The following is a 27687-nucleotide window of genomic DNA, read 5'->3' as shown; positions in this document are numbered from 1 at the left end:
ATATTAAAAAAAATGTGGTTTCAGGTACGTTTCGCAACCATTATTTTTTTTTATATTTTTCAAAATACATACTAATATAGTACATGTACCGGAGGGGGGATACGATACAAATATTTTGTATTATTTATTAGATAAAAACTGTAATTCGTTAATTAAGCCGAATGCTTCTGCTTGGCCTTCTTCGCTGCGACAGGAGCATCATCACCGGCTGTTGACTTACGCTTTTCGGTGTTCTCATTTTGAAGGAATTGCTCCAATGATTTGGAGATCGTCAACACACTTTCCTTGGTGTCCCATAGTGCCGGATTCAAAAATTGCTTCAGAGCCCTAAGCTCCTGTACTTTGCCTGCTGGGGCAGATTCCATCAAATCTTTCGCATATTTTTCCAGACCCTGGATGACAGCTTTTTGCCCGTGGACCGTGGACTTGAAGCGATTCTTTTGCGCATTCAATAGCTTCAGAATTATTTGGCGTTTCATCGGATGTGTGGTCAGATTCAAATGCGAAACTAATAGAGCAACCAATTGGCTGACGCCTGGCCAGGTCGGCTTGAACTGGAAGATGGTCTCGAAGCTGGACAGCGACTGTTTGGATTTGCGCCCCGGTAGCCATTCATTCAGTTTTTCTTTCAGGAGCGGCCATGCAACACTGTTTTCAACATCATCTTTGTTGGAGCACTGGGTTATCAAGGCGGCGAAGCATTTGTCGCGCCACATGGTCAGCTGCTGCTGCAACTCATGCGAGTTGGGGGCCCCGCGAATTTGCCTGGCCTCCAATGCCGAATTGGTGGCAGCAAACAGCTCCTCAATGGCATCAATTATCTGGCTACGATCCTGGGCATCTTCAAATATTATTTCCTTGTTGACCAGCTTGGCCAGCAGCTTCTGGCTGGCATGTTGGAGCGGTCGCTGATCCTTGTCGTTGATGGTGCGACAAAACACCTGAAAAACGCACTGCAACACATCTAGGATTACATTCATGGTTGGCTTCTTGTTGGCAAACACTTCGACAAGGTCTAGGACGCGTACACGAAAGTGTAGCAAGGTGGTGCTGTGAATACGATCGGACTTTGTTGGACGTTTTTTGCGCTGTGACGCCTGACTGCGCATCTTAAATATGGCCGCTAGGGACTCATCGAGGCGCTTGCCGCTCTCCTCAGCCACATCGTTCCAGTCCACGCTGCTAGCTTCGCTGGCTCCGTCATCGCCGTTCTGCAGCGCCTGGCGCACATCGTCGCGAAGTTTCTCCAAAGCATTATCTTCTAGCGTGGCTGCATCTTCGTCCTCGTCTTCGGAGTTGTCATCATCGTCAGCGCTTGAATCGTTATCATCGTCATTGCTCTCCCCCTCCCCCTCATTTTCATTCTCATTCTCATCGCTGCTACTTTCGTTCTCATCTTCGCCCAGAGGGTTCGAATCCATATCCAGGCGCTGGAGTATTTGCGTCAAGTGCACCTGTTCAAGATATGGCAGCATCGATTTGACAATTATGTTGGTGAATTCACGCCAATGGCCAGCCGTCTCCAGCAGCAGCTGCAACAAGATGTCCGTGACCACTTCCTGCCAGCTAGGGTCCTCCTATTCGAGTAGATTAAATTGTAAAATCCTCGAAGGCATATTCTCTCTCTTATCCCCCAAACCTTACCTCGGATTCCATCTTCTGTTCCTTCATTTTCATATTGCGACAGACCATCAGATCGTTTAGGATGTCTATCTGTAGCTGGCAGCAGGATGTGTACTGTGCCAGACCCACAAACAATATCAGAACTTCAATGATCTGATCGCTGGCATTGGATTCTTTGTCGTCGCTGTGCTGCAGCTTTTCCAGCACATTCCAGGCCTGCTGCTGGTCTTCATTGGGTGCGTGCCGTTGGGCGTTAGTGTTCTCCGTTTTCGACAAGAACTTCTTCAAAAACTCGACAGTCTTTCGTAAATCTTTGCAGAGCTCTTTGATGTCACCGTGACAGCTGCGTACAAGTAAGCCAATGAATATTGTTTTACAGCGATCGGCAGTCGAATCGCTTAGTATTGAGGCGGCAGGCAGACAGGGCTTCAGGCCTGATTCCACGTGGCAAACGCCGGCAGTCAGTATTGTCTTCAGCATCGACCAGCGTTCCTTTTTGTTGGCGTCAAGCTCGGGATGTTGCAGTATGGCCTGCATTTGGCTGACGCATTCTAGTTGGTTCCGCGCGCCATTGTCTTGCGGTTCTTCCACGCCGACAGGCGTTGCCAGTAGGGACGCGTATAGGTCGAAAAGTATCTTGAGGCCGCCGTACTTTAACGTATTCAACAAAGTCTCGGTGAACCGTCGCGTTGTGGCAAGCTCATTCAAATTTCCCCTCTTTCTGAGCAAATTGCTCAATATTCTGGCCTTGGTTTCGTCGCCAGTCGCAGGATTTTCAAAGAGCAGGATGACCGCACATTCGAACTCCTGGCATATCTCGCGAAACTGCATTGTCAATGGCTTCTGGTTCTTGGCGCTGGTGGTTTTTGCTGCCAAAAGTTCATCCAATATAAAGTCCATCAAGGGGCTGGCAAATAGATCTATTAATTGCTGCTCATTGGCGTTGTTTTGGCTGATAATTAGGTGCTTGGTCACCTTGAAGATGCATCCCTTTGATGCAATGTTCTGCGACCTATGCTCGTATGCATAATTCTGCCAGGATTCGAGTATCTTAGCATTTTTATCGGCAGTGCCGAGAAACTTGCCGAATCTGGCATAGATTCTGGGATCGTACATCTTCGGGGCGGCGAAATAAATCTTGAATAGTTCTGAATACTCTAATCTAATCTTCTTGGGCCACAGGATGGCCATCAACTGGTCCTGTGTGAGAATATTGTTGTAGCTGTCGTGAACTGCCAATAGAACATCGCAGGTGTGCAGGTTCAGCTGAGACACGGGCTTGCTAATTTCCTGCTTTAGCACTGGCCAAACGTCTGTCGCGAAACGTTTTTCGGGGACCTGCAAGTGGGATTAGATCAGGAAATTGCTCAACATTTCTCTATGTAGGTGGCTCACCGTTGCAAATGATTCCACAATCACATTGTTGCTCAAGCACATCAGGTACTCGCGCCCCTTCATGTAACCGATCAGCTTCGCGTAGATGGGCGCTAGCTCTCGTTCGGTGGATAATTGTTGGGATAGTTCCAGTATGCTACTTGCGGTGATCACCTGTCCGACTGCTGCCAGTGTCTCCTCCTTCTTTTTCGGCTGGCCGTTTACGGGCAGTTCACGCTCTACAATGTCCAGCAGATCCAGCTCGTTCACGTCGGGCACATTCCTAATGATGAGCTTTATGATGCTGCCCACCTTGGCGACAGTCTCTTTGTTGTCCGCCCCCGTGGCGCGTATCAAGCGTTTTACAACATATGTGGCTGTGGCGTTGCGCTGTCATTTGAAATATTCCAAAAAAACATAAGGCTATTGCCAAATAACTAAATGCACTTCGGAACTAACCTTTTCGGACGAATCCTCTTGGAGCAGTGCAACCAGGTCCTGCAACATCTTCGACGTTATGTTTGTGGTATCCTGAAAGTTCTTCAAAATGCTAAACACGCGCTTGTCGATTTTGTTTTCTGGTCCACTTTGCGGTTTCTTCTCAGTTCCATTGCTCTCTTCGTCTTCGGTCTTTTTGGCTTCTTTGCCTTTTTTGGAGGCTTTAACGGGTTTCACCTTCAATTCGGAATGCTGCTCATTGTCATGATCGCTGCCTTCATCAGATGAGCCGTCACAGTCGGCAGAATCGAGCTTCACCAATTTTCCCTTTTAACAATTGAAGGTATTTCAAATTAGTGAAACCAAACAGGAAAAACGTGCTCTCTCGCGTTAATTTACTTACGTTCATTGCGTTCGTTCTTATTTTTTCCAGAATAGTTAAACATACACGAACAAGTTTAAGTTAAGCAATCAACAGGCACAACACACGCTCGTTTCAACTCAATATTTTTGTAATTTCCGAGCACGTTGTGGTATTAGCAATAGAGATGGAACTACTCAAGCTAGTCGCATGCCGGGTAATGTTTGCGATAACAGTGGAACGATACAATCGGTAGCTAGCTAAAATATGTTGATGCTCCAAAATCAAAGAGACTCTATCCGTATTGCTATTGAATATTAAGACAAATAATTTTATTAAACATATTATTGCACGCAACGTTTCCAGACGGGGAATTTCGGTATAATATTTAAAGAGACTAAGCTATCGATACCACAGTGGAAATATCAATACGCTGACAGTAGTGCGACCAGACTGCTGCACCGGAAATTCCACTGCTGACAACTTGATGATTTGAAATTAATTTTGAAATCTGGAATAAAATTTGTAAAAAATAAAGGCTAACATTCTAGCTTTAAGGGCTTCAACAGACAAAGAGAATGCAATTACATAGCAATTACCTTTAGTTGATAGTTTCATAGCATTCACTATGTTATAAAATATTTAAAAAAATTGTATTACTTACAATTTTATTTACTGATTGTCAGTTAATTCATGCAAGAGAACGATTATAATGGAAAAGTAAAAAAGCAAGGACCGGGGCAGCAAGCAATCCATTTGAAATTTTTAAAACAAAAAATTGTTTTCCCATCTTCTTCAGTTTATTTGGTCTGCCTTAGACCACTGCCCAATAGAATTTAAAAACGTTTTTTGCAATTGTTTTTGTTTTGTATTGTATTTTATGGAATTGCAAAACGTTTCTCGTAATTGTTTTTTTATTGTATATGATTAAAACTACTCTTCTATGAATTATAGGTTATATGTGGTAAAATTGTATAAATTGTTATATATAATATTGTATAAACGGATTGTGTGCTTTGTTGTGGGCTGCCTAAAGCACTGGATACTGTTTTCCACTAGAAGAAATGCAATTGGATCGCTGTTAAATAAATGCTTCTCGTTTTGAAGGATACTTTGGAAAGATGTCGAAAGTTTTGTGCTTGTGCACTCGAGTGTATTCTGAGTGTTATTTACGGGATTGAACACATGACGGATCCTACAATTCAATACGTACGTACATCAGAGATTGCGCATAAGCTATACACAGACAGACCAGACATAATATGGCGTTGTTTGGTCCAATTGTAGATGAGTATAGGTTTTGTTCGTATACATACATATATACATTTTCGCGGGCTAAGAATATGCACCAGATTGATAAATGGGAGACTCAAAATTTTGCTAACAAATGGTATTGCACGTTCCAACGGCCAGGCAGCGTCCAACACTCAAGTGTTGTCGTAGTACCCGAAGAAATCGGGCTGATACGGATCTCACGCCGCCCATCGCGACTTCTGCAGCTCGATTTGACCCTCAAGTGTCTTGGCCAGATATATGACAAGGAGCTGGATGAGAGCAATGCCCAGGGCAATACCAGCAATCACATACAGGTTGCGTTCAGCCCAGACGCGTACGGTTTCGATGCATGCGCTGGTCCAGATGAGCTTGCTGGCGGCTACCACAGTGTGCTCCTGCACCCCATAGCCGCACATAATGTTGACTAGACCCGAACTGATGTCGGTGGCATTGATGCAGCAGCTATAGGGGACCCCGCACCTTTCCACGGACGGTGAGGAGCAGTTGAAGTACTCGTTCTTACCTGTGGGTCCGTTGAGTGTTAATGTTTTATTCAATCTATAGTCATATATTGTTGCAATGGGCGGGAACTTACCCCAATCCTGGTAGCCAGCATTACTAAGTCCGCAGCATTTGAACTCTTGCTGGGCAAAGTCTACAAAATTCTGCAGATCGGGATCATCGCGATAAGAGTGTATAATGGTTTCTGTGAACTCCTTCTCCAGGAATGTGTTCATAAGTTGGGGAAAGACGAAGCAAACGATGGCTAAAATTGAGAATTTCATAGTTCAGAGCCGCCAAGGTACATCGAAATCGACTCGGCTCACCAATGGCCATTTCCATGAGAAAGAAAAGGAGCAGGTACATGGAGTAAAACTTCAGTAGGCAGGTGTTTTCGCGCAACGCTCCGAGGCAGCCAGCAAAGCTTACCACAAATATGACAATTCCCGTGATGATCATCACCAGCGAAATGTTGAGTATCCAATCGTAGATGGTTTCCAGCCTGACCCCGCCATTGGCCTGTTCCCACTTGTCCTTGAATGCGTAGATGCCGATGCCCAGAAGAAGGCCACCGAATAGCCAGAATATGAAATTTAGCATGAAGATCATGTACTTCACGCAAGTGCTGACAAATGTGAAGTGGTGCGGATGCATCATCCGCGGATGCATGTCGCGCACCTCTATACCGCTGTAGCCACTCACTCCACCACCAGCTTCATTCTGGTATCTATAGTTACTCATTGATCTGCTTGTAGTTAATACTGTTGGTTTTCTCCTAAAAAAAAAAATAATTGCATTTTTTCCAGTACTTCTTTGTCTGCTGCGAGTATTGTTGGACTTACCGTCTTGGCTGTTGCTGCGCCGCCGTGTGCAGATCTTCTCAAAACTCAAGGCGCTTTAACTTATTGCGCTGTGCTATTTGCAGTATAGCTCTGGTAATATATGTTCCAAAATCAGTTTCCTTAAGACGTCTACGTATTGTCCGATCACTGACATCAAAATTTCCTGTTTCCTTCAAGGCATTGGCAACCGATCGAGGAGTTCTCAAGACATCCTGCTTAAATTGCCGCAAATTAAGTGTCTACCTTGGCAGTTGTCTTTCGTGGTCTGCCACAACGTGTAGCGTTTTTTGCAGTGTTGGTTTTTTAAAATTTGTTTTTTGATCGCAGATTGTCTGACGTGAAATATACTATAATCAACCAGAGTTGAACTTCACTATTATTTCATTTTTAAGAGATTCACTGAATTCCTTTCGGTTACTCATATTTCACAAATTATTGAACGAAAACTATTTGTATCAGCATTTACAATCTCTAAACTGAGATAATCCGTAAAAATGGTTTCGCTTTCTATCAACAGCAGATCAATGCAAATTAATTGAAGTTCTGACAAAATACTTTTGTCCAGCCAAGATGAGATGACGAATGAGAATAAGAAGCATATTAAGAAAACGCAAAATGCAACTACGAAGATAATTTGCAATATACTTTATGAATTCATGTACTTAGCGGTAAACCAGATAAGAGAGCTGTAACACGTAGCAATTCGTCAAAATCGTAGAGTTTGTTAAAATACTTATGCCGACGTGTGTATGTATAAAAAAATTCCAGACAATGACAACAATCGTACAGGGCTGTGTCGTGAGTGCTCGTGCATCGGTGGCGAATATCGATAGCCCGACAAATTCGAGAGAACATTTAAATTTAAATATATTTTATTTGTTCGGCTTGTATTAGTATGAAAAAAGTATATTCAAGCATATCCACCTTATATATTGCAGTTATATGTGTAATTGGTTGAGGAAAATGATATTTTTCGGCATTCGATGTTCGGTCACGATGAATGAACCGGCTGACTGACTAACTAAATAAATAGTGGATGTTGTTGCTATCCGAAATCTGATCATCTCAACAATAATAATTGAAAACGCCGGCAACGAATGCCAGAAATCCAAAAGCTCAAATCTGCTGCCTGTTGCGCTGCTGTCGCTGCCGTTGACCTTTGAGCTGGTACAACGTCTAGCGCTTGCTATCGACGGCGGGCGGACTCTTTAAGAGCACATGAATCAGCTCTGGGCCAGAGCGAGGGGCAGATAGGGGCAAGCGTGCGTGCGAGCGAGAGGGCCGGGCAAATCTAGCAATAGCCCAAAACCGAAAGCCGGTCGGTCCACTATCAAGTCGATAAGCAATCGGTTGATACGTACAGAATACTTATTGCACAGCAATAACAATAACCGTATTTAGTTGCTGTCAACTTGGCGACGCCTCAGTTTGTGTGGTGCATTCGCTGCTCGATTCGCTTCGGTCAAGGCCAACAACATCATGAACTTCCTGCTGCGCTTCATCGTGTTCTGCTTTGATCCGCTGGGTCTGGGGCGACGCTTTTTGGTCCGGCCAGCTCTAAATGTGGGGTGGAATGTGTACGATCGGGTGCGCAGCAAAGCGGACGAAAAGGTTGGAACTGTGCGGGAGCTGGTGCTGCGCCTGGGACTGATCGCCTTTGCCGTCGTCCTGATCATCTGGCTGGCAGTGTTCATGTACGCGGCCTTCTACTATATCTACATGCCGGCCATTTCGCACACGCGTCCCGTTCACATGCAGTTCAAGTGAGTAAAGAGCAATCCCGACGGGACGTTCCCGATTCTATTCTATATCGATTATTTGACCAAATGTAGAACATGCCTGGAGACAAGTACGCCCTGCACCTTTCCCCACGCCCACGTCTCGCTGACCAAGAAGCAACAGCTGCTGATGGTGGGCCAGGCGTACAAGGTTATCGTGAACATTGATATGCCAGAGTCGCCGCAGAATCTTGAGCTGGGCATGTTCATGGTGTGCGCTGAAATGCGCGACTATGACTCTATGCTGCGCGGCCACTCCTGCCGCTCGGCAATGATGCGCTATCGATCACCGCTCATCCGTATGATATCCACGTGGGCCCTCAGTCCCCTGTATGTGCTCGGCTGGAAGGAGGAGTTCCAGCAGGTGCCCGTCGAGATATTCTCACGCTATCTGGAGGAGCGACAGCACCCCATCACCGATGTCTACGTGGAGATACAGTCGCAGAAGATCCAGTTCTATACGGTCACCCTTCACATAGTGGCTGATTTTACCGGCCTGCGTTATATAATGTTTAATTGGCCCGTCCTCTCGGCCATAGTGGGTATGTTTAAATTGAGTTGGCACGCTGGGAGGCGACTATCATCTAATTCTATTTTGTTCTGTTTGCGCCTGATCCATTTCCAGCCATTAGCACCAATCTATTCTTTATATTGGTCGTTTTTCTGCTCAGCTGGTACCACTGGTCCGACGCCAGCTGGCTGCACAGTTTACAAATCAAGTACGCACGGCTCACGAACACGCTGCAGTCCGGTGCAGGCAGTGTGATCCTCTCCAGCACGAGCATGAGTAGCCTGCGCGACGACGATCTTCTCTCGCTGGACGAGAAGTCTGACATAGCCGATGTTGGTGGTGGCGATGCCGATGATCTGATGGTGGAAAAGTCCCTGGACAAGCACAGCCTTGGCCGGGACGCCAAGGATGCACTGCGTCAGCGCAAAACGAAACGGACCGACCAATGACGTCGCCATCGTAACGTGACCAATGATGACCATCGAAAGCAGTAGCAGTAGCAGTAGCAGAACGGCGAACGCGACGCTTGAGCCAAAGACTAATAGATTTAGGATTAACTAAGTACTCCTACGATGCTGCAGGGCAGCCACATTTGCATTCTATCTGAAGTATTCTTGCGGTCGTATAATGCCTAACTCTAATTGTAATCATCACAGCCCAGTCAATCACTATGAATACATTTCAGTTCAAGTTGAAATATTGCAATATTCATTCTCTGTAGTTCTTCTTGCGGGTTCTCAGTGCGGCTGTCTCGCAATTGAGTGCCCCCCAAGCGTCCATACATCTCCATTCCGTTCGGAATGGGCTCTATCCCCACCAAGTACCATAATACTTAAGATATTTGGCTCTAATTATGATATGTTATATTTATGGTCATTATTTACTGATTGATGGGATCTATCCCATCCAAACAAGCCTCAAGATGTTGTATGCGAATGCAAGGACAAAGTCACGCTAACATGGGTCATGATTGTCCTGCGGGGGCGGTAAGTCCAGGTAAAATGATCAGAAATAAGTGGAATGCACATTGAAAAACAGAAAACGTTGTGGCTATGCTTTGGGCCCGACGGAGCTTTCGAGCGGAAACTGGAAGTATCCTTCTCTGGGCACTCCTCTGCTCCGGCCTCGCCTTCATTACCTTGGTAACTCTGCTGGAGTTTAAGGATTTCCCCTGGATCGCTTCCATGTTCTGTAAGGAAGTTCTCAGGCCGAGGTACAGCTTCTCAGTCTTTCCAGGGCCCGGTCCTTCGTCACAGCAAAATTTGTGTGTGAGGACCTAAAGGGAGAGTCGATCGTGGCGAAACGCGCCCGTAGGGTGGGTAACATCTGGTAAAACCGATACGGTGTACTTTTTCCTGAACTTTTATGTCCGGGAAATTCCAACAAAGTACGTTTAAAATGTAATCTTAATCAAGTTGGTTCTCCTCCGTAGCCTGCAGTGGTTCCATTTCCAATTTGTGTGCCAGTTCCTTGGGCTCTGCAAGGGTACCCGATGTCATGAAAAGAAATCCTGCCTGATCATCCAATGATTCCACATGAGATATATAATATACCATATGTACGATATCATATTTGTACCAATTTCGGTGTGATGGTAGTGCTACGAGTCCTATCTGAATGACACCAAAGATATCCGATGCCCGATGCTGGGGAGGTTACTAGCAATCTACAATTTATGGATGTGCATTAAAAGCTGTTGTTGGATTAATTGTTAAAATCATGTTATACTTTTATTATAAGCGGCAGACGTGACTCGACAATAAGATTTGAATAAATGCAATGGAATTTCAGAATTAAATCGCATAATTAGTTATTCCAAAAACACAAATACAAAACTAAAAGCAGTGCTTTCATAAAATATTCACATCCACATCCACACAATCTGCAGGACATTAAAGGAAGGTATTTATATGTCTCACCACAAATAAATTTCAAGATTTTTTGTACATCCCTATAAATAATTGTGTGTACTCAGGGTATACTTATCTCTACTAGATATTATTTTCTATTATATCTAAGAATGGAAGAATACAGACATGCTTACAGAGCAGAGATCTGATCTGTTTGTATGGCTAAATTGGAGAAGAAGCCTAGCGTTCTCGTGTTGAATCTGTGAGTCTGCGAATCTGGCCGTGTATTTATTTAATTAACACTAATTCCGGCCTGCTGGCCAGCTCCAGCTCCACGTCCTCGTCAATATTTGCCCCAGCCCGTTGGAGATTCATTGAGCAAATAAATATTGGGCAAGTCGCGTGTTCCAATCCGCAGATGCGCGATTCGTGCTGATCTCTATCCCGGCTATGTGGGTGGAGCGTGTCAGTCGCTGAGAAGCCCTTTGGATCTGTATGTGGAATTTTGACCCCGATTCAAATACACAGCAATCTTGTGGTTTGTTCTTTTTTTATTTGGTTTTTTCTTGTACATAGTATGTATGTATGTATGTATATGTAGCGTAACTTGTAATGACATAACTAAATTTTACAAATATTCCTTCACTTCCTGTGCTTTGTCCCATATGACGACGAGAAAAAAAACAAAAAAAAAATATATATATATACATACATATGGTACATATACATATGTATACTATATGTTATATAAAATGGTTATATAAAGATAAGGTTATATACGTATGTGTGTTCTATATAATATGTATTATTAAATAGCAATAATAACAAACAATAATTGACAGCAGAGGGAGTTTCGGTTGGTTTTTCCTTTCGATTTTGGCCACCTTTGGTGTCGTCTCACCATCTGCTGTTGCTTCAGCCGGCGCCGGCGCTTGCCAAATATGTATATGTATATATGTTACTTACTACCACTAATACACAAAATACATATCGTACATACAATATCGTACATAAATCGATCGCAATCGATCCTAGCTGCTATATCTTCTCGCTGGCTTAGGGGCTTCTTTGTTAGTTTGTTTTGTTTTTTGTTGTTGCTTGTTATTCCGATTTAAATTCCGATAGACATTTGTAAAAGGCGTTAAAATTAGACCACACACAAGAAATATCGCTATCGTTATCGCTATCGTATAATAATTACTGATGATACAAATAGTCGTGTTCTATAGCACACACCATATATACACAGATACAACCACCGCTTCCTTCCCCGTTGGGGAAAGGGGCGAAGGTCAAGGGGCAAAGGGCTAAGGGGAGGAAAATGGAAATTGTGGGTCGTAGGGTGTGGGGTGTGGGGTGTGGGGCATTCCTGTTCGTATTTCTGCAGCTGCTCTGCTGATCGGTTGCTATATATATGTATGTATATTTTTCTCTTTTTTTGGCGATTTGTGGTATTATTTGGTGGCGATTTGTAGCACCAGGACCGGAGACAGACAGGACACTACTGATTGATGTTCTTAGTTGAGCTCCTTCCGCGTCGTATTGGGCAACAGGAGGCACATGAGACCGCCGCCGATGAGCAGGCCCGAGACAATGAACGTCGGCGAGGGACAGTAGTTGTCCAGCAGCTGGGCAATCACAATGTTGCCAATGATGCCGCCGAGACGGGCCGCCACCATGGAGATGGCCACGCCGGTGGCCCGCAGCTTGGTGGGGAATACTTCGGTGATGAGACAGTCGAGGGCGGCATTGGCTGCCGAGATGGCCCCGCTGAAGATCGCCGACACGATGAGATTCTGCAGAGAGCTGCGCACAAAGTACATGAGGGCCGAGCAAATGCCGGCAGTCATGGTGCCGGCAATCAGGAAGAACTTCCGCCCCAGCATGTCCATGCCGAGGATGGCCAGCAGGTTGGCGGGCAGCGCAGAGGCGAGCGAGATGAGCGACTCCATGAACACCGACTGGGGTATGTCCGACGAGCAGGTGCCGTTGTTGGCACTCTCGCGGGCAATGCCCACCACATACTCGGTGACCGTACAGACGCCGGCCGACGACTCGGGGAAGGCCTTCTCGTACTCCTCGAAGCGATTGAACAGCTCTGGGAACCACATCAACAGTCCGTAGTAGCCAATGTGGAATGTAAAGTTAATGGTGATCGAGACTATGGTGAATCTGAGGATGGGCGACTTGAAGAGGGCACGACTGTGGTCCACCATGCCGCTGACCATGCGCGAGTACTTGTTCTTGCTGTTGGCCGAGCTCTCGAGCAGCTTTTCGTCCATCTCCAGATCGTAGACCATGTACTCGTCCGGCCGCTTGCGGGTGTTCGTCACAAAGATGCCGCGGAAGATGGCCAGGGCGCGATCCTTCTTGCCGCGCGTCAGCAGAAATTTGGGCGACTCGGGCAGGTAGAAGAGCAGGAAGCCGACCAGGAAGGATGGCAGCGAGCAGACCAGCAGGAAGATGCGCCACGAGTTGTATGTGAAATATGGGGTCTTGAAGCCAATGTCCGTGGGTATGATCAGCCAGGCCAGGCCGGCCACAAACAGGTTACCAAAGGTCCAGAAGGCAGCCATGAAGCTCAGCATGGAGCCTCGTTTCGCTTTCGGTTGGAATTCGGCAAAGTACGACCAGATGACAGGACCACTGCCTCCGAGCCTGAAACGAAAGACAACACAAATACCATTCACAAATGTTCACAGTTCAAAAGAGTCTCGAGTCTCGAATCTTCTCTTGCAGCAGCCCAGGTCCATGTCCAGGTCCAGGTCCTTTATACCCCACTATGACCAATGTCTATGGAATGGCCTGGCCTGGACTGGCCGAACATTGCGAAATATTTCTGGGAGTGCGCTCAAGTAATTAGCAGACGATTGGGAAAAATAATGATCAATATGAGCGTGGATGATGATGGATGACTAATTTACGAAGTAAATCATAGCCAGGGGGCCAAGGCCTGCCCAAGGGGGTCGCACCGAGATTTTCCAATTTCGTTTGTGTCTGTGGTGTTTTTTTTTCTGTTTGGTTGTGGCAGCAATGGTTTCGGACGCGGACGCGGACTCGGACTCGGATTCGAGCCTTTAATTAGCATAAACAGTCACGATATTGTGGCTCAAATATTTTGTTGTTATTTATAACAAAGTTAATTGAATTAACACCCTGCCCCGGGGTTCGGGCCCGTGTGTCACTCGAACAACACTGATCGATAATGGATGATGGGAGATGGTAGAGAATAGGCTGGGCGGGGAGGGTTACATGCTGGGAGAGATTCGGTCTTCGGGTGTTCGGCTGATCGGCTGATCCGCTGATCGGGTGATCGAGATACTTACGCTGCGCCATTGAGAAATCGAAACAGCATGAAAAACGAGTAAGTTTGCGAAAACGACGACGCGACAATGCAAAAGGCATTCATGAACGAGATGACAATCAGCACCTTCTTGCGGCCAAAGCTGTCGGCGATGCTGCCCCAGAAATAGGCGCCCACCATCATGCCAATAAAGATGATCGAATTGAGCCAACCCTTGGTCTCCGTATTGAGATCCAGGTCGCACTCGGCCGACGGCAGGATGAACGACATCGAGATGACGTCCATTTCCTCCGATGTACTGACCAGGCCGCAAATGGCCAGCAGTATATAGTGGAACTTGCCATAGCCGCACAGCTCGATGGCCCGCTCGAAGTTGGCGACTATCGGACTCGTTGGCTCCGGGAGCGGTGCCCCCTTCTTGCCCTTCCGCCCCTTGTCCTTGCCATTGCCATTGCCATTGTGTTCGGTGGTGCTGCTGTCGCCGGCAGCGCCGCCCACCGCACGCTCTACGTCCTGCTTGCCATTGGTGGTGGTCGTGTCCGGCTCGTAGCCGCGATTGTCTGCCGCAAACTGATACTCCGGCTGCTTGGCGCCTGTGCCCAGGGAATATGGCTGGATGATCGCTCGGTTGTCGATGTGCGGATTGGCGTTGGCGTTGCCAGTCGCGTTGCCAGTCGAATGGTTTGATGGATTGCTTGCTGCGCTCTGATTGTAGTTCGGCTGTAGTCCAGCTTCTACATTATAGGCTGTGGATGAGATAGGATCGGACAGGGGTTGTTCCCGTAGATTAGAATCAATGATCCAATGGTTGGCTCCTGGCTGTGCTTCAGCAAGGGATACTTACATTCGCTTTTACCTTTTGCAGAATCACCTTCTACCATTCTATAGTTCAAGTTTTTGTTGGCTTTTTGTGCGCGTAGCAAAAAGGATATTAAATTGATCGACTTGTGTGCTGCCAAGGGCTGCTTAGAAAAGTACAGTTGTGTGTGCCTTGCTTAGCGATCTGCAATTACAGAGAGATGGAAAGAGTGAGTAAGATATTACATTAGGTGAAATCTTTGTTACATCTTTAACCCCGTGTCGAATTGGGGCTCCCTTCGGTATCGCTCAATTGGGGACGCAAGGCGACCATTGAGGAGTAATTGAACGAAATAAATAAACGATCTACTCCCACAGATACTACGTATGTATGTATGTATATTTATGTATGCATGTGCCCCCCAACAATCGAGATCTAATTGGCGAGACAAACAGCGCCGTAATTGATTAATAAAAAATTATACCCAAAATAGTCGAGAAATGCGAGAACTAGCCGAAATGCTGAAGGCGTGAAAATAATAATAATAAAAAAATCCCCCACCAGCGCAGACAGAGCAGCGCAGCGCATCGGCATCGGAACATCGCGACACTTTTATTAATAAATAATTGGGGAAATAAAACGAATTTGTTGAAACGTGTCATGGCACCCATCTGTTGCCTCTCACGCCTGTCCACCGTTATGTTACCGCTGTTATCGGTATGTTAGGATAATGTAAGAGAACAGGAAAACGAACTGTAAGCGAAGACCAAATGTAATGGCCCTTTGACTGCCTGTTAGGATCAAACACGTTCGGGGCACACGCACGAACAAGACAAACAAATTGAAAGCACAAATATGTAAATACAGTGTAAAGCGTTTACAGCAAGCACACAACAATTCAATTTGGTTAATGGTAATGGCCTGCTGCCCGGTCACGTGCTGCAAAACCAGCCAAACAGCTGTTAATTAACATATGTAGCTACGGATCTGGCTCTGGCTCTGGCTCTGGCTCTGGCTCTGACACCTGCATTTCTTTCGGCTCCATTTCATATTGTGTTTTCAATTTGTGATTTATGGGCGCAATCTTTCACTTTATTCATTAGGCGAAAAGGAACAACAAATCTACGATGACCTTATCGGGCATCGATTGAACCTGGTGGGAAGCCAGAGGACAGGCGGTGCACGCATGTGCAATGAAGGAGAACAGGAACCGAAACGGCAACGGCAGCGTAACGCCATCCGTTAATGTTACAGTATCGAGATGACAGCCCGGCAGAGGCAGAAGCAGCGGCAGCGGCAGTGGCGCGAGCAGAGGTACTGGCAGAGAGAGTCTCGTAGCATTTAGCTCTGTGGGTGGACTGCAGCGATGCGTTTCGTTTCGTTTCCACATCATTTCTTATTTTGTATATATGTATGTATAAGAATCTACACGAATTTATGCTACTAAACGAGAACTTCGAGATGGTCCCCGACCTCGATGCGTAGTACTCCTACGCTTCCGCAAATCATGGAATGGCAGCCCTTCACCTGGCCTTCGTGCCAGGTACAAGTACAGCCCCATTTCCATTTTCATTTCCATTACCATTTCGAATTTCCCTTTCCATCAGAGACAGAGAGAGATCCAAAGATGATGAAATCCAATCCCAAGTGGATATCTACGAGGCACTCGCATATACTACGTACACCACGGGCAAGAATCGTATTCGGTTCCAGTTTACACTACGACTACGACTGCGACTACGACTATGGGTATTATTTATTACGATTGTCTTTTTCGCAGCCGCATAACTGGAAAAACTGCGTGTGAATGAAATACCTCGGACTTGGACGGGGTCCCAGACTCCCAGACTCCCAGACAGACTTCAATGTCAGTCGATGCATATACATACGAGCGCATGTGCCATATGGGAGCGAGACTCAAGAGGGGATTCAGAGATTGTGCCTCTCAGATCGTTTATGGTGCAGCATTTGCTTTGTTTTTGCGCTTTTGCATATCTCAAATTAATTAGCACATAAAAGTGAGACATTGCGCCTTTAGGTTGCATGGTCATATCGCATTTGATATACTTGGTATACTTGGTACTGTGCCTGGGAATCCCAGCCAGAGATGTGCCCTAAGCCGACAAAATTGGGTTGAAAATCTCTAGATTGATCAACCAAACTAATTTTAAGCTAATTTCGTTTAACAAAATATGCCAGAACCTGGCTAATGACGCACTGAAACGATCTCCCAAAGTTGCTAAATGTGCATAAGATCTTTGAAACCTGTATAAATTGTTATACACTTGGTAAATCTTTCTGAATGAACAATTAAATGAAACACTTTTGCGGGAATTCTCAAATATTTCCACCAACATTCGTCTAGAGTTCTCTACTCTGTTCTCTATTGGGTTCTCTTGGGTGCCATCGAATGAACTCTACAATATTTAGCATTCGGTTAGCTAATTGTTTCGTTTGCTAATTCCCTTGACTCGAACGACCGATAATGATTTTCGGATTCGTTTACCTGTTGTATGGGAGATGGGGATGGGGAATTCGTTCGTTCTCGGCTTGGAGATCGCTTGGAGATCGCTTGATTTGTTTGTACGCGCGTTGCACTTGTTTCGGAGTTTCGGTGTTTCGGGGGGGGGGGCCTTATTGTTAAACAATGAAATATTGTATTTTTTGTCAAAAAGGGAATATGGGAAAGCTGCTTTTCGCACTTGCTTTTGGCTTTATTTATTTATTTTCTGGTTTTGGTTTTGGTTTTGGTTTTGCTTTTGTTTTTGTTTTGTTCCGTTTTGTTGCGTTTTGTTTTGTTTAGATTGGATGGAAAGTATACTAAAATTGTAGTTAAGGCGATTTGTTTTGGGTGTCAGCTGAGCGACTGTTTCTGCTTGTTGTGGATTTTGGCGTTTGTGGTGCGAGAAGTTCTCAGGTTGGCCTGACAATTGTCACTAGCTGGCGAAAACATTAAAAACTTTAACTGTCAGACGGTGCGGGAATACCGAGCTGCATTGGGAGCAGCCGTTTCGAACGTCAGCGTAAACGAAAACTCAAACTCAAACTCAAACAGTAACAAAAAACCGAAATTTCTTTGGATTAGATTGGATTGGTTTTGATGGGTACGAGTATTACTATTGGCGTTTTACTGGCGGAGAGCGTAAGCCGGGGCGGTATTTTATTAGCGGTCTTTAGCGGCTGTCTAGCGGGTCTCTCGATGAGCGTTTGTTCGCGCCAAATGGTGGAAAGTATCTGAGAAGCGTTACGCGCGCGCTTAAATACACCAAAAAGGCGTCCCAAGCCAGAGACAGAGCCGGCCCGATCGTGGCGGAACGAAATGGGACTGGAACACGCCCGGAGGCTTATCAGACGCTCAGAGCGGCGATACATATACTACCTCTAACCAAGGCACCCCCCCTTTCACATCGCTGCCATTTCAGTGTTCCCTGTGTTCCATTGTTCCGATCGGACTAATTGAAATTCGAAATTTAGGCGCGAACCGCAGTTGGGTGAGAGATAAAGAGGAAGTGGGGATTTCCCGATTTCCAAGAATAATGTGAAACTCCAAATGGACTATTAATAATTGATCATTGAAAGCAAAGCTTAACCACAGGTATACCATTACTAGTGTTTTTAATTAAGTACAGGTACATTTTGTTCAGTGCACTGCGGAGATCCTTTCGATCAGAGCACTCAACCTCATGATCCCTTGGAACGAAAGACTGTTCATGATCTGTCCGAGTCAAGTTCATCACTTACGATGATTAACGATCGGTTGGATGGTTAACGATGGCTGGATGGAGAGATGGTGGGTGACAAACCCAATGAGAATCCGCAAACCCTTTTGTGAGGGCAGAACAATTAACGGCAGCAGGCAGCGGCTTAAGCGATCAAAAGAATAATAATAATACTTGATACTTATAAACGGCATTATTATTATCGTTGTTGTCGGTATATATTGCTGATATTGTTACATATATATATATATACATATGTATACATTGTTGTTGTCATTGCGATTACTGATACATTGGAATCGATGCGAGCGAGCAATGATCGTGTAAGCTGGCCATGTGACTGAGTCAGCAGAGATACAGATACAGATACAGATACAGATACAGATACAGACACATGTACGGTGTCGGAGACAGGGAGGAAGTCTCTCGAAAAATACAAAATAAATATAAAGAAAGATTTCACAGAAAATGATCTATAAGCCGGAATGAGTTATATGGTAATTACAAGCCTAAACCCCTTAATTTTTTGGTTTTTTTTCGCTGGTCAAGTGCATACATATATCATTAGGCTAGGACGTAGATCATTCCTGTGGTCTTAAAGTCAATCGGGGGGCTAATTGCCTAATTGGCAACACGGGCCCTGGAGCCTTCGACTCTTTGGCCAAAAAAGGTTTACACGTCTGTCGGCATCATGATATCGAGGCAGCAAAGCAAAGTGAAATTTGAGATCTGCAATCGTGTGTGCACTTTTTTACGTACAGTTCTTAGACACAATTCAAGACGTGACTGTCTGCGTTTCTAGCAGAGAGCGGTAGAGAGGGAGAGATTAAATGAAAGCGTGGACCCAACGAGGGCTTGCATAATAGTTGATTAATCCCCCCACCCATTGCGCTTTCGTTTATGGAGCGTAACTTGACGCTAATTTCTTGTTGCCTCATTTGGGAAATTATCGCACCTCCGACCCATACCCATACCCATACCCATACCGATACCCATGCGGTCCGATTCGAGTGGGGAACGTGTTCTTTGTTAATTTCACATTTTTCATTGTCGCGTCGCTTTATTTTCGCCACAGTCCAACTGTACTTTTCCCCCATGTGTGTGTGTGTGGGCCTGTCTGCCCACAATTAATTTAATTAGACATTTGTGAAATGCTTAGAAATTTTCATCCTCTCCACCCACCTACACCTTCACCTCCACCTCCACCCACAGCACCCTGTCAGACTGACAAAAACAAATAAATTTGAAATTGATAAATTCAAACTGGATAATTATGCTCTTTGACGGACGACAGCCTAATTCCTCAGAATACTAAACATGCATCCCGTATAAACTTTGAATGGAATTTGAACGCAGCGGGAAAGCGTTGAACTTTGAAAACTTTGAGAACCTTGTACAGTACCAGTTCCAGGGCCCAAAGGTTCCGAGGTTCCAAGGTTCCAGGGGTTGAGGTTTAAAACCATAGATTACAATTTTGCTATGGTGTGTACGTCCTCTCTGGAATACCTGGAATTGCAACAAAAAACCACTATCCACGGACTGAACTTTCACTCAATTCATTAAAAAGGAATCCAGATATGGAACGAACCGAATCGCATAGAAACGGAACGAAACGATCGAGGATGGGTGGTTGTCTTGGCTCTTGGGGATCGATGCCGATCGTGGGGGTTTCTGCATTCGCTTCATTCGAGTTCAATTTGGGGCGTACATACTCGTATATTTTAATCTATAAACAATAACAATCCCGACACATACATATACATACATATTTATTGCATATTGAATCGAACATATATATGTATATATGCTCGTTTAGTGTTCAGTTATTGCTGAATGTTAATAAAACTGCGTGCGGCCCAAACTTGTTTGAATTGGTTTTCATTCTTCACTCTTTCATGAGATCTTTCTTCATCTTCAATTGGTAGCCGTCGCTTACTCGGACACCCCCCGTTTTGATCGCTGCACAAACATTTCAATTAATTGTCCAATTCCCAATTGAAAACAATATGTGCGAAACGAAAACAAAAGTCTCAGAGAGCAGACAGCCAGAGAACCAGAGAAGACGAAAGCCTTAAATTAAACATCAAGAGCTCGGCGGAATTCCGAGTTCCGTATTACGATCGAGAGTTGGGAAATCTATGTGCGAGGTAGCACAGCAGAGCACAGCCGAAGAAGCAAAACAAAACATGACTAATACTCGCACTGGTACTATATGGACCGATAGAGATCGAACTCTCTCAGCAACAGCGAAAGCAACCTCCTCAAGCTATTCTCGATCAGTGTGATTCAATACGATTCAGCCTATCGCAAGAGATCTGGTGAAATTGAATGACTTAATATCAGACTATTCAGAAATTTGGAATGATCAGTGGACAAAAACTCTAATGATAGGATGGGGATCACTTCTTGGATAAAATAAAAAGGCAAATGTCCATCTTGATGCCAAAATGGAAGGGATCACTTGGAGATGGAAGTCACCTTAGACTTCTTCTGAAAGATCACTTTTATCTGATGGTTCAAGAGGGTGGAATAAACGGTAGGCTCTTCGGCGGAGGCCCATCCGGCGAGGATGGGGATCGTTTTGGAGGACAGGTGTTGTTTGCTGTCGCGTTTTACCCGTTCAATATTGTACGAGCAATTTGAATGCTGTTATTATTGATTCGCTTTTCTTTTGTGTTTCGCGGGCGGGCGACAATTTAGTTTGCATAATTAATTTATGCACTTTTTTAAATTTTATTTAAAGCCCTTACTCTGTATTTCGAGCGGGGGAAAAGAAGCCATCGGATCGGATCGCATCGAATCAGATCGGAACGGATCGGAATAAAAATGTGGAATAATGCCCCTCTGGGAAACCAGAAAATAAGATCGTTTCGTTTTGCATCTTAATCTTATTTACGAGTACGAGTACCAGGAAGACGCGAAGCCAATTGAATCTCAATGAAACTCGAAGATGATTCACGATCCACAACCCCGCATCACATTTATCCTCTTTGGGCAGGCTATACATTTGGATGGGTATAGGACTAAGAGGGATTGGGATACGCACCTACTACTGCTGTCTTTGTTGTCGTCCTCGTCGTCGTCGTCGATTTCGCAAACTTAAACGTTTTTCTGCCCTCCGGACCTGGATGAAAGTGATGCACGTGAACGGCACTCAGCGGTTAACGGATTGGGAATACGGATGCGGATACGAATACAGATACGGATACGGATACGGATGGTGTTCACTGGTTGGAGGAGCTCCACGCGGCTCCAAGAGCGAATGGACAATGCGTTCCAAGTGGCGTCGGGGCGGCTCTTTTATAATCGGCAGCGGCACGCCACAGTCCCTGTCCGTCCGCCGGTTACGAGTGTCCGCCGAGTCCATTAGTTTGTTCACTGTCTCTTTGTTTGGATGCTGCTGGCGCTCTCTCCCCTATCTCTCTCTCTCTCTCTCATTCGATCTTTGAGTGTGTCTCTCGTCCCATCCCCATCCCCATCCCCATCCCCATCCCCATCCCCATCCCATCGGTGTGTCCGCCACTCTCGGTGGCGCTCGGTTCTTGTGTTGTGTGCTCTGGTTCTTGCTCTTGACGTTATCGCCAATGGATCGCGCAAAGCAACACCAGCAGCACCTCCACCAAAAGTCGAGGGCGGAGGCGGAGGAAAAGGCAGAAAGCTATGGCAAAATGGAAAATCTGAGGCAAATGGGAAGAAAGAAGCTGTACGTATACCAGTAGCCTAGGCATCGTTGTGGTCGCACTTCGATGCTTATCACTGCCTACCCGCTTCGCTCTTATCAGACAGGGCCAGCCTCTGGCTTTTGCAATCGCACAAGCCCCGACCACACCACAGGGGAGAGGGGTGTTGGTAATCAAAAAGTGCACACAAAAACAAGTACCGAAAATCTGCCAGGAATTCCAGAAATAATCGCATACGTAATAGCCAAAAAGGTAGCCAAATCGGGTTCAAATCGGATAGAGTATGGGAATCGCTTAGAAACCAGCAAAAACCAGGAACAGCTGAACGTCAAGTAAGAACTATTTATGATTACAGCTTCAATCGTATTTAAGATGCAACACCTTAATCGGTTCTCAGTCCGCTTCGAACCGGTTGACTGTTGACTGAAGGTGTTTCAAAAGCCATTCCAGTATGGGATCTGGCTTGATTTCTGGAATCATGATCTTGGATCGATATTGTCCAGGAATATCAGAAATACACAGCCCTACGAATATACACACATGAATGATTATATATATGAGTGACTTTTGTGTGTCTATAGTGTATAATATGTGGAGCCATATCGGTACATATATATTGTATGTTCATCTTGTGTGGCTCTCTGGCTCGCCTCCTCCTCGCATGTGTCGTCGGTTGTATTTGCGTGCTTGTGGTTTATCCACACCACCGTCCCTGTCTCTGAGTTCCCCTCTTGCTCCGCCCTGCCCTGCCCCGGTGGCGGCAAAAGATCTACGTAATTTTTGTCATTTCATAAAAAAACAACGAAAAAAAAAAGAAACAAAACTGTTTTTGTGTGAGCAAAGTGTTTTTCCGCAGCCCCATAGTCATGGAATTGAATCGAGAGCACGTCCAAGCTCAGCGGAATGATTATCGTCACTTTTCCACAAGGCATTTGTTCTCATATGCTGGGTAGTTCCGATATCGTTCAACTTTGGAACAAATCAATCACATATCAGTGGCTGTTTAAAGTGGATTTAGGGATTTATTAGCTATAATTGGGAGTGCGTGTCCCAGAGTAGGAATAGGTAGGACGAAAAAAGGGCATAGTTCTGGGCCACTCTCTGAGTCTTTCGGAGTATATTTTTTGTGGTGATTAAATGTAATTAAGAGTGCTCTGGGAAGAGGACACAATGGGAGGTATTCCTAATATTCCTGAGTTTTTCAGAGTAATTAGGACTATTTTGAAATGCCAGCATATGCAAAATGTCGGAATTAAAATTCGGAGTCGTCATTAATGTAATTAGGAGTGCTCTCTAAAAAAGAAAAAGACAGTACGGCTTAAATAAGAGGTTTTCTATATGATTCGGAATAGCTTTAGATATCGAAAATATCGGATATAAAATTCGGAGTCGTTTAAAAGTAATTTTATGTAATGGGTAGTGCTCTCCGCAAAGCCTAGAGATGGTTCGGTATTCGGAGTAATTCGGACTTATTCGGAAAGCTTTAAATGCAAGCAAATGCAACCAGTTGCGCTAAAAATAAAGAGCAGCGTATTTTTGTCACTCTTTCGAAATTTCGGAATCAAGTAAATGCAAATATTGGCCACACGGATAGGCAAATATTGGGCCACAAGCAATCTGAACTCATTTCGCTCAAGTTCAGAGCTGTTTGCCCAGTTGTCAGCTGCCAACGCTGGAGGGAGCCCGTCTTCTAGTCTTCCCGTCGCCTCTCCGGAGCGGCTGTCAACCCATGTGACCGGAGGCCCATCCGTAACAGCGCTGCTCAAACAGATTTCGGACAGCTTAGCGCGTGTCCTTTGGCTGCCACTCGTCTGTACATTGGACACCATCAAAGTCAAAGTCAACGTGTTGTCCCTTCCAAAAGAAGATGTTTGCTTGCGACGAGATCTCTGCGTACACTCCAGTTGGAGTCGGCTGACGTCAGTGGAAATGTGTGTAGACTTTATGATGCTGCGGCTTAGGGTCTGTTGATGTATTCTCTGATTTATGGGTCACCCACACACCAGAATGCACATGGTTACGTAGCTCTTATCAGCGAAAAAGCAGAAGTAAACTGTTTATCAGATATAAATCTGCGTGGAGAGTGGATCTCCATCAGATCAGAGGCATGGCTAGAAGGTACATGGGTTTGTATCTATCCACCAGTTAGTCTTAGCTCCAGACAGATCTGTCAAGGTCCAGCTCGAAAGTATGCAACCATCGATCCCCAATGCTGGCTTAACTATGAACATCGAAAATCTGCATAGCCCGCTGTAAACCCCATCCTTGGAGATCTGGCGAAGATCTTACGCTTGGCTTGGCGGCCTCGTAAAGCCGTCTATCTTTAGCTTTATGATCTGTCATTTGATGAGAAGCAACATTATAACGATCAAAACATCAACATTATAATTGGCTTAGCGGGGATTTTTCTTGATACCTTTCGGGGTTCCTCTGACGCACACAGCTCTCGGTGTCTCGGTATCTCGGTATCTCAGAGTCACGTGAATGCAAACTGCCAAGTCACTTTCGGCTACGCAATGTCTATGGTCCATGTTCTATGGTCCATTTGGTGCCCCGCACCATGGCACCATCCCTCTTCCCTCATTCCTCATTGCATGCCCAATAACAATTAAGACAAGGGGAAAAGTACGAGATCGAGTCTCTTCCAACTCACTTCGAATGACAAAATACATACAGACAACCGATTGGTTGCCGTATGACTAAACATGGGACTTAAGCAGAAATCAATTCAATGCCCAATTTCAACCAAATCAACAACCAGAAGAGCCCGAGGAACACTCTCCAGTCGCGCCAGTTGCCAGTCGCCACTCGCCAGTCGCCAGTGTGAACCGGTTAGAACCAATGACAATCAACCCGCTGAACCTTTAAGGCGGCAACGTCATCGGTATTACTCGTAAATAAGAACTGGAACGGCGATAGTTGGAGATGTGCGTGCGGTTCAGCTCTATGGTTCATTTGGAAGTGGAAGCTGGATGAATGCATCGATCTGAATACGTACAGATGACATAAGAAGAGCCGACTTAAATGAAAATATATTGCCTCCAGTTGCCTTTTAAAATACTATTTCTTAAATTAGAACGATCGTTGATCTTCTAGAAAACAGGACATGCAGCACCGTGGTAAGCCTGCTCTGTTTTAGATCTATATATTCGTGCTTAGCAGATAGTCTTTCTCGTTTAGTAGTATATTACCCCTCGGTTTGGGACCACTCCTTATAAACTGGACTCTTCTAATCCTTTTAGCCCTTACGCGTCTGAAACATGGTCCTACACGATATTCGATTAACGTATATAGACATATGTATTTATTAGCGGTCCGCGAAACTAGTTCCACCCAACAATGAACTGGAACAGCCATATCTATGGGCCCCCAGGGTATGGCATCAATTGGGATATGTTTGTGGGGGAACTCATCGAACGCCCGACCGAGGGACTGAGGGACTGTCACTGTCTGCTTGAGTGGGTTTTGGTACGAGTATCGTTGCAGAGATATTTCTATACCTAACAGGTTTGTGGCGCCCGGCAATAATGATATCCACCAATAGAAATAACACCATCCATTCGGACAATACATGCTGTCGCTCTATGCAAATAGATATCTGAAGCAATTGTTTTGGTTTGACATTTGTTTTTGTTTCTGTTTTTGCTTTTGTTTTGTTAGGGTTTTGTTGTCTGAGTGTCTCCCGGATAATGCATGCAGGTAATTCTGGTAGTTGGAAATTTGATTTAAAACTTTTGCAACTTGATTCTTCTCACTGCTGTGTACCTAGCTTAGGGCAACTGTCACTACCGGTGCTACTGTCGTTTGATACATAAAATAGTCTGATAAGTACGTGATTAACAAGCCTCGAAACACGAGCCAGTGGCAGCGAAGGGCCCATAAAGGTGGAAATGGAAACAAATGAGGGTCTCAGGCTGATAGCACTGCAGGGGCTTTTCCCCTTAATTGATAAACATTTGATAAACAAACCACTAGGGGAAAGGACTTAGATTAGAATCTAGAGAGAAAGAAGATTGGGTTGAAGGGTTTTCCAAACAGGCGTGTCGGGGTCACCATGGAAAAGGGCCTCCCGTTCTGATTACGTGCATCCCATCCACCTTGGAGCACTTGTGAGCACTAGATGAACCTTCGCATCGTTGGATACCGCCCGCGGTTATCCGCCATTCAGAGCATTGCAATTATGCAGCTAATTGCACAATTAAAACAGTTGCCTTGCTCCGATGTGGTCTGTAGTTCTCTGATCTGCTTTGTTTCGCTCGATTCGCTGTACCTGTACTGCCAGCATTCACTGTATTCGTGTATCTACATCTGCGCACGTACATATGTATGTATCTGTATCTGTATCCGAATCAAAGAACTTTCCGCTGATTCAAACCAATTCGAATCGGTTCGAGCCGACGCGACGCCCCCCAAAAAGAACGAAGGCAAGGCCCACACAATACAAAAAACAAATAAATAAATAAATACGAGTCATTATTGCGAGCAGCATCTTGATGCGTTTTATTTTGAGTACAAAATGCCTTTGGGGTTGGGGTTGGGGTGGAAACCTACCCCAAGATATTTGTTTTGGGTAGAAATCTATATATTAGGATCCTCGATAAGAGTTCTCCCAATTGAATCTTTTCGAATGGCTTTGAAATGCCATTTGCGAACAACTGTCCTCCCTTTTTGGCATTTCCTTATTACCCAAGTCGCAAATAAACAATTGCGAATTAGTGCAAGTGCTTACAGCCCCCAATGTTGACTGACATTTCAACTTCTTCCTCATCACATCATCAGCCGCAAAACCCTTGGCAAGTGCCACGTTTCACTTGTCTTATCTGGGTGTAAATATTTTGATTAAATTATTATTTCTGTTCTGTTTGGTTCAGTTTATTTCAGTTACTGTTTAACTGTCATAAAAAGACAGCGCCACAAGCACAAGTGTTTAACTTAACTTGTTTAATTACCCTGGGGCGTGGCCACAACAGTTCCACATATGCAGGTACTCGGAATACTACTTGTAAGCTTGTACTATGGATATGAATACATTTATTCATATTATATGTATAATTTGGGTAAAACGGCAAATCAAGGGCAATTACTACCAATAATTAGAAACGATTGAATGGCCAATTAGGTGTTCGATGATGAAAGAAAGAGAGCCGAATACGAACAGTTTATACGCTAGTCGAAGAGTCATGGCGAAGACGGAAGACGGAAAATAATAAAGACATATCCCTCGAGATGATTTTGGTGTTGATTCGTTGGTTCAATGCAATGTTTAATGTGCCCCTTAATATCTTGATGAAAGTTTTATCAAATAAAAGAGAATAAGTTTCACAGCTTGACTGAGACTCTCTTCCAGCGGGGCTTAGCAGTTAGGGGTTGAATTTGTGTCTAGAGTGGTAGCTCTCGCTCCACATGATAAGTACCTAGCCGTCCTGCCAAAACATAAATACTGGTACTGAGTTATCTCAGGGTATCTTATTGTCAAGGCACGTGTACCTCGATAGGAAACATGAAGACTCGTTTAATTGTTAAACAAAAAAAAACATTTTTCCCTTCAAAGAAGTACCCATGGTCATGGCCATGTCCTGTTTCCGTTACGTTTGGGAGAACTTACCTCTCCTTGACGCACTGCTTGCTGTAG

At 45.0% G+C, this 27687-nt stretch overlaps 4 protein-coding genes across 7 annotated transcripts; 1 reads left to right on the top strand and 3 right to left on the bottom strand.

Annotated features, from left to right (window-relative positions):
* Nucleotides 1-57: 57 nt before the first annotated feature.
* On the bottom strand, nucleotides 58-4000 carry LOC108153519 (myb-binding protein 1A). The gene is made up of 5 exons (XM_017283581.2): nucleotides 3839-4000; nucleotides 3457-3762; nucleotides 3019-3387; nucleotides 1645-2961; nucleotides 58-1577 (listed from the first exon to the last, which is right to left on the bottom strand). The coding sequence occupies exons 1-5, from the start codon at nucleotides 3842-3844 to the stop codon at nucleotides 153-155; spliced, it is 3423 nt and encodes a 1140-aa protein (XP_017139070.1). The 5' UTR covers nucleotides 3845-4000; the 3' UTR covers nucleotides 58-152.
* Nucleotides 4001-4692: 692 nt separating this feature from the next.
* Nucleotides 4693-7158, bottom strand: LOC108153546 (tetraspanin-33). Of its 2 annotated transcripts, XM_017283616.2 has the most exons (4): nucleotides 6415-7158; nucleotides 5899-6347; nucleotides 5667-5837; nucleotides 5269-5594 (listed from the first exon to the last, which is right to left on the bottom strand). In XM_017283616.2, exons 2-4 carry the CDS (start codon nucleotides 6311-6313, stop codon nucleotides 5269-5271), a joined length of 912 nt encoding a protein of 303 aa, XP_017139105.1. In that variant the 5' UTR covers nucleotides 6314-6347; nucleotides 6415-7158. The 2 variants fall into 2 exon arrangements, with proteins under 2 accessions (XP_017139114.1, XP_017139105.1); XM_017283625.2 differs by lacking the exon at nucleotides 6415-7158 and having other exon boundaries at nucleotides 4693-5594; nucleotides 5899-6313.
* Nucleotides 7159-7283: 125 nt separating this feature from the next.
* Nucleotides 7284-9400, top strand: LOC108153536 (seipin). The gene is made up of 3 exons (XM_017283604.2): nucleotides 7284-8177; nucleotides 8247-8734; nucleotides 8818-9400. Exons 1-3 carry the CDS (start codon nucleotides 7894-7896, stop codon nucleotides 9150-9152), a joined length of 1107 nt encoding a protein of 368 aa, XP_017139093.1. The 5' UTR covers nucleotides 7284-7893; the 3' UTR covers nucleotides 9153-9400.
* Nucleotides 9401-11086: 1686 nt separating this feature from the next.
* Nucleotides 11087-21641, bottom strand: LOC108164826 (synaptic vesicle glycoprotein 2B). Of its 3 annotated transcripts, none has more exons than XM_017300749.2 (4): nucleotides 21422-21641; nucleotides 14714-14860; nucleotides 13880-14603; nucleotides 11087-13211 (listed from the first exon to the last, which is right to left on the bottom strand). In XM_017300749.2, exons 2-4 carry the CDS (start codon nucleotides 14736-14738, stop codon nucleotides 12071-12073), a joined length of 1890 nt encoding a protein of 629 aa, XP_017156238.1. In that variant the 5' UTR covers nucleotides 14739-14860; nucleotides 21422-21641; the 3' UTR covers nucleotides 11087-12070. The 3 variants fall into 3 exon arrangements, with proteins under 3 accessions (XP_017156238.1, XP_017156236.1, XP_017156237.1); XM_017300747.2 differs by having other exon boundaries at nucleotides 14702-14860; nucleotides 21422-21640; XM_017300748.2 differs by lacking the exon at nucleotides 21422-21641 and adding an exon at nucleotides 17163-17253 and having other exon boundaries at nucleotides 14702-14860.
* Between the last annotated feature and the right edge of the window lie 6046 nt (nucleotides 21642-27687).

The sequence above is a fragment of the Drosophila miranda genome, chromosome XL (assembly GCF_003369915.1).
Source record: "Drosophila miranda strain MSH22 chromosome XL, D.miranda_PacBio2.1, whole genome shotgun sequence".
Lineage (NCBI taxonomy): Eukaryota > Metazoa > Arthropoda > Insecta > Diptera > Drosophilidae > Drosophila > Drosophila miranda.
The sequence above is the reverse complement of the archived record's forward strand: the minus strand, read 5'-3'. Positions and strand labels throughout refer to the sequence as shown.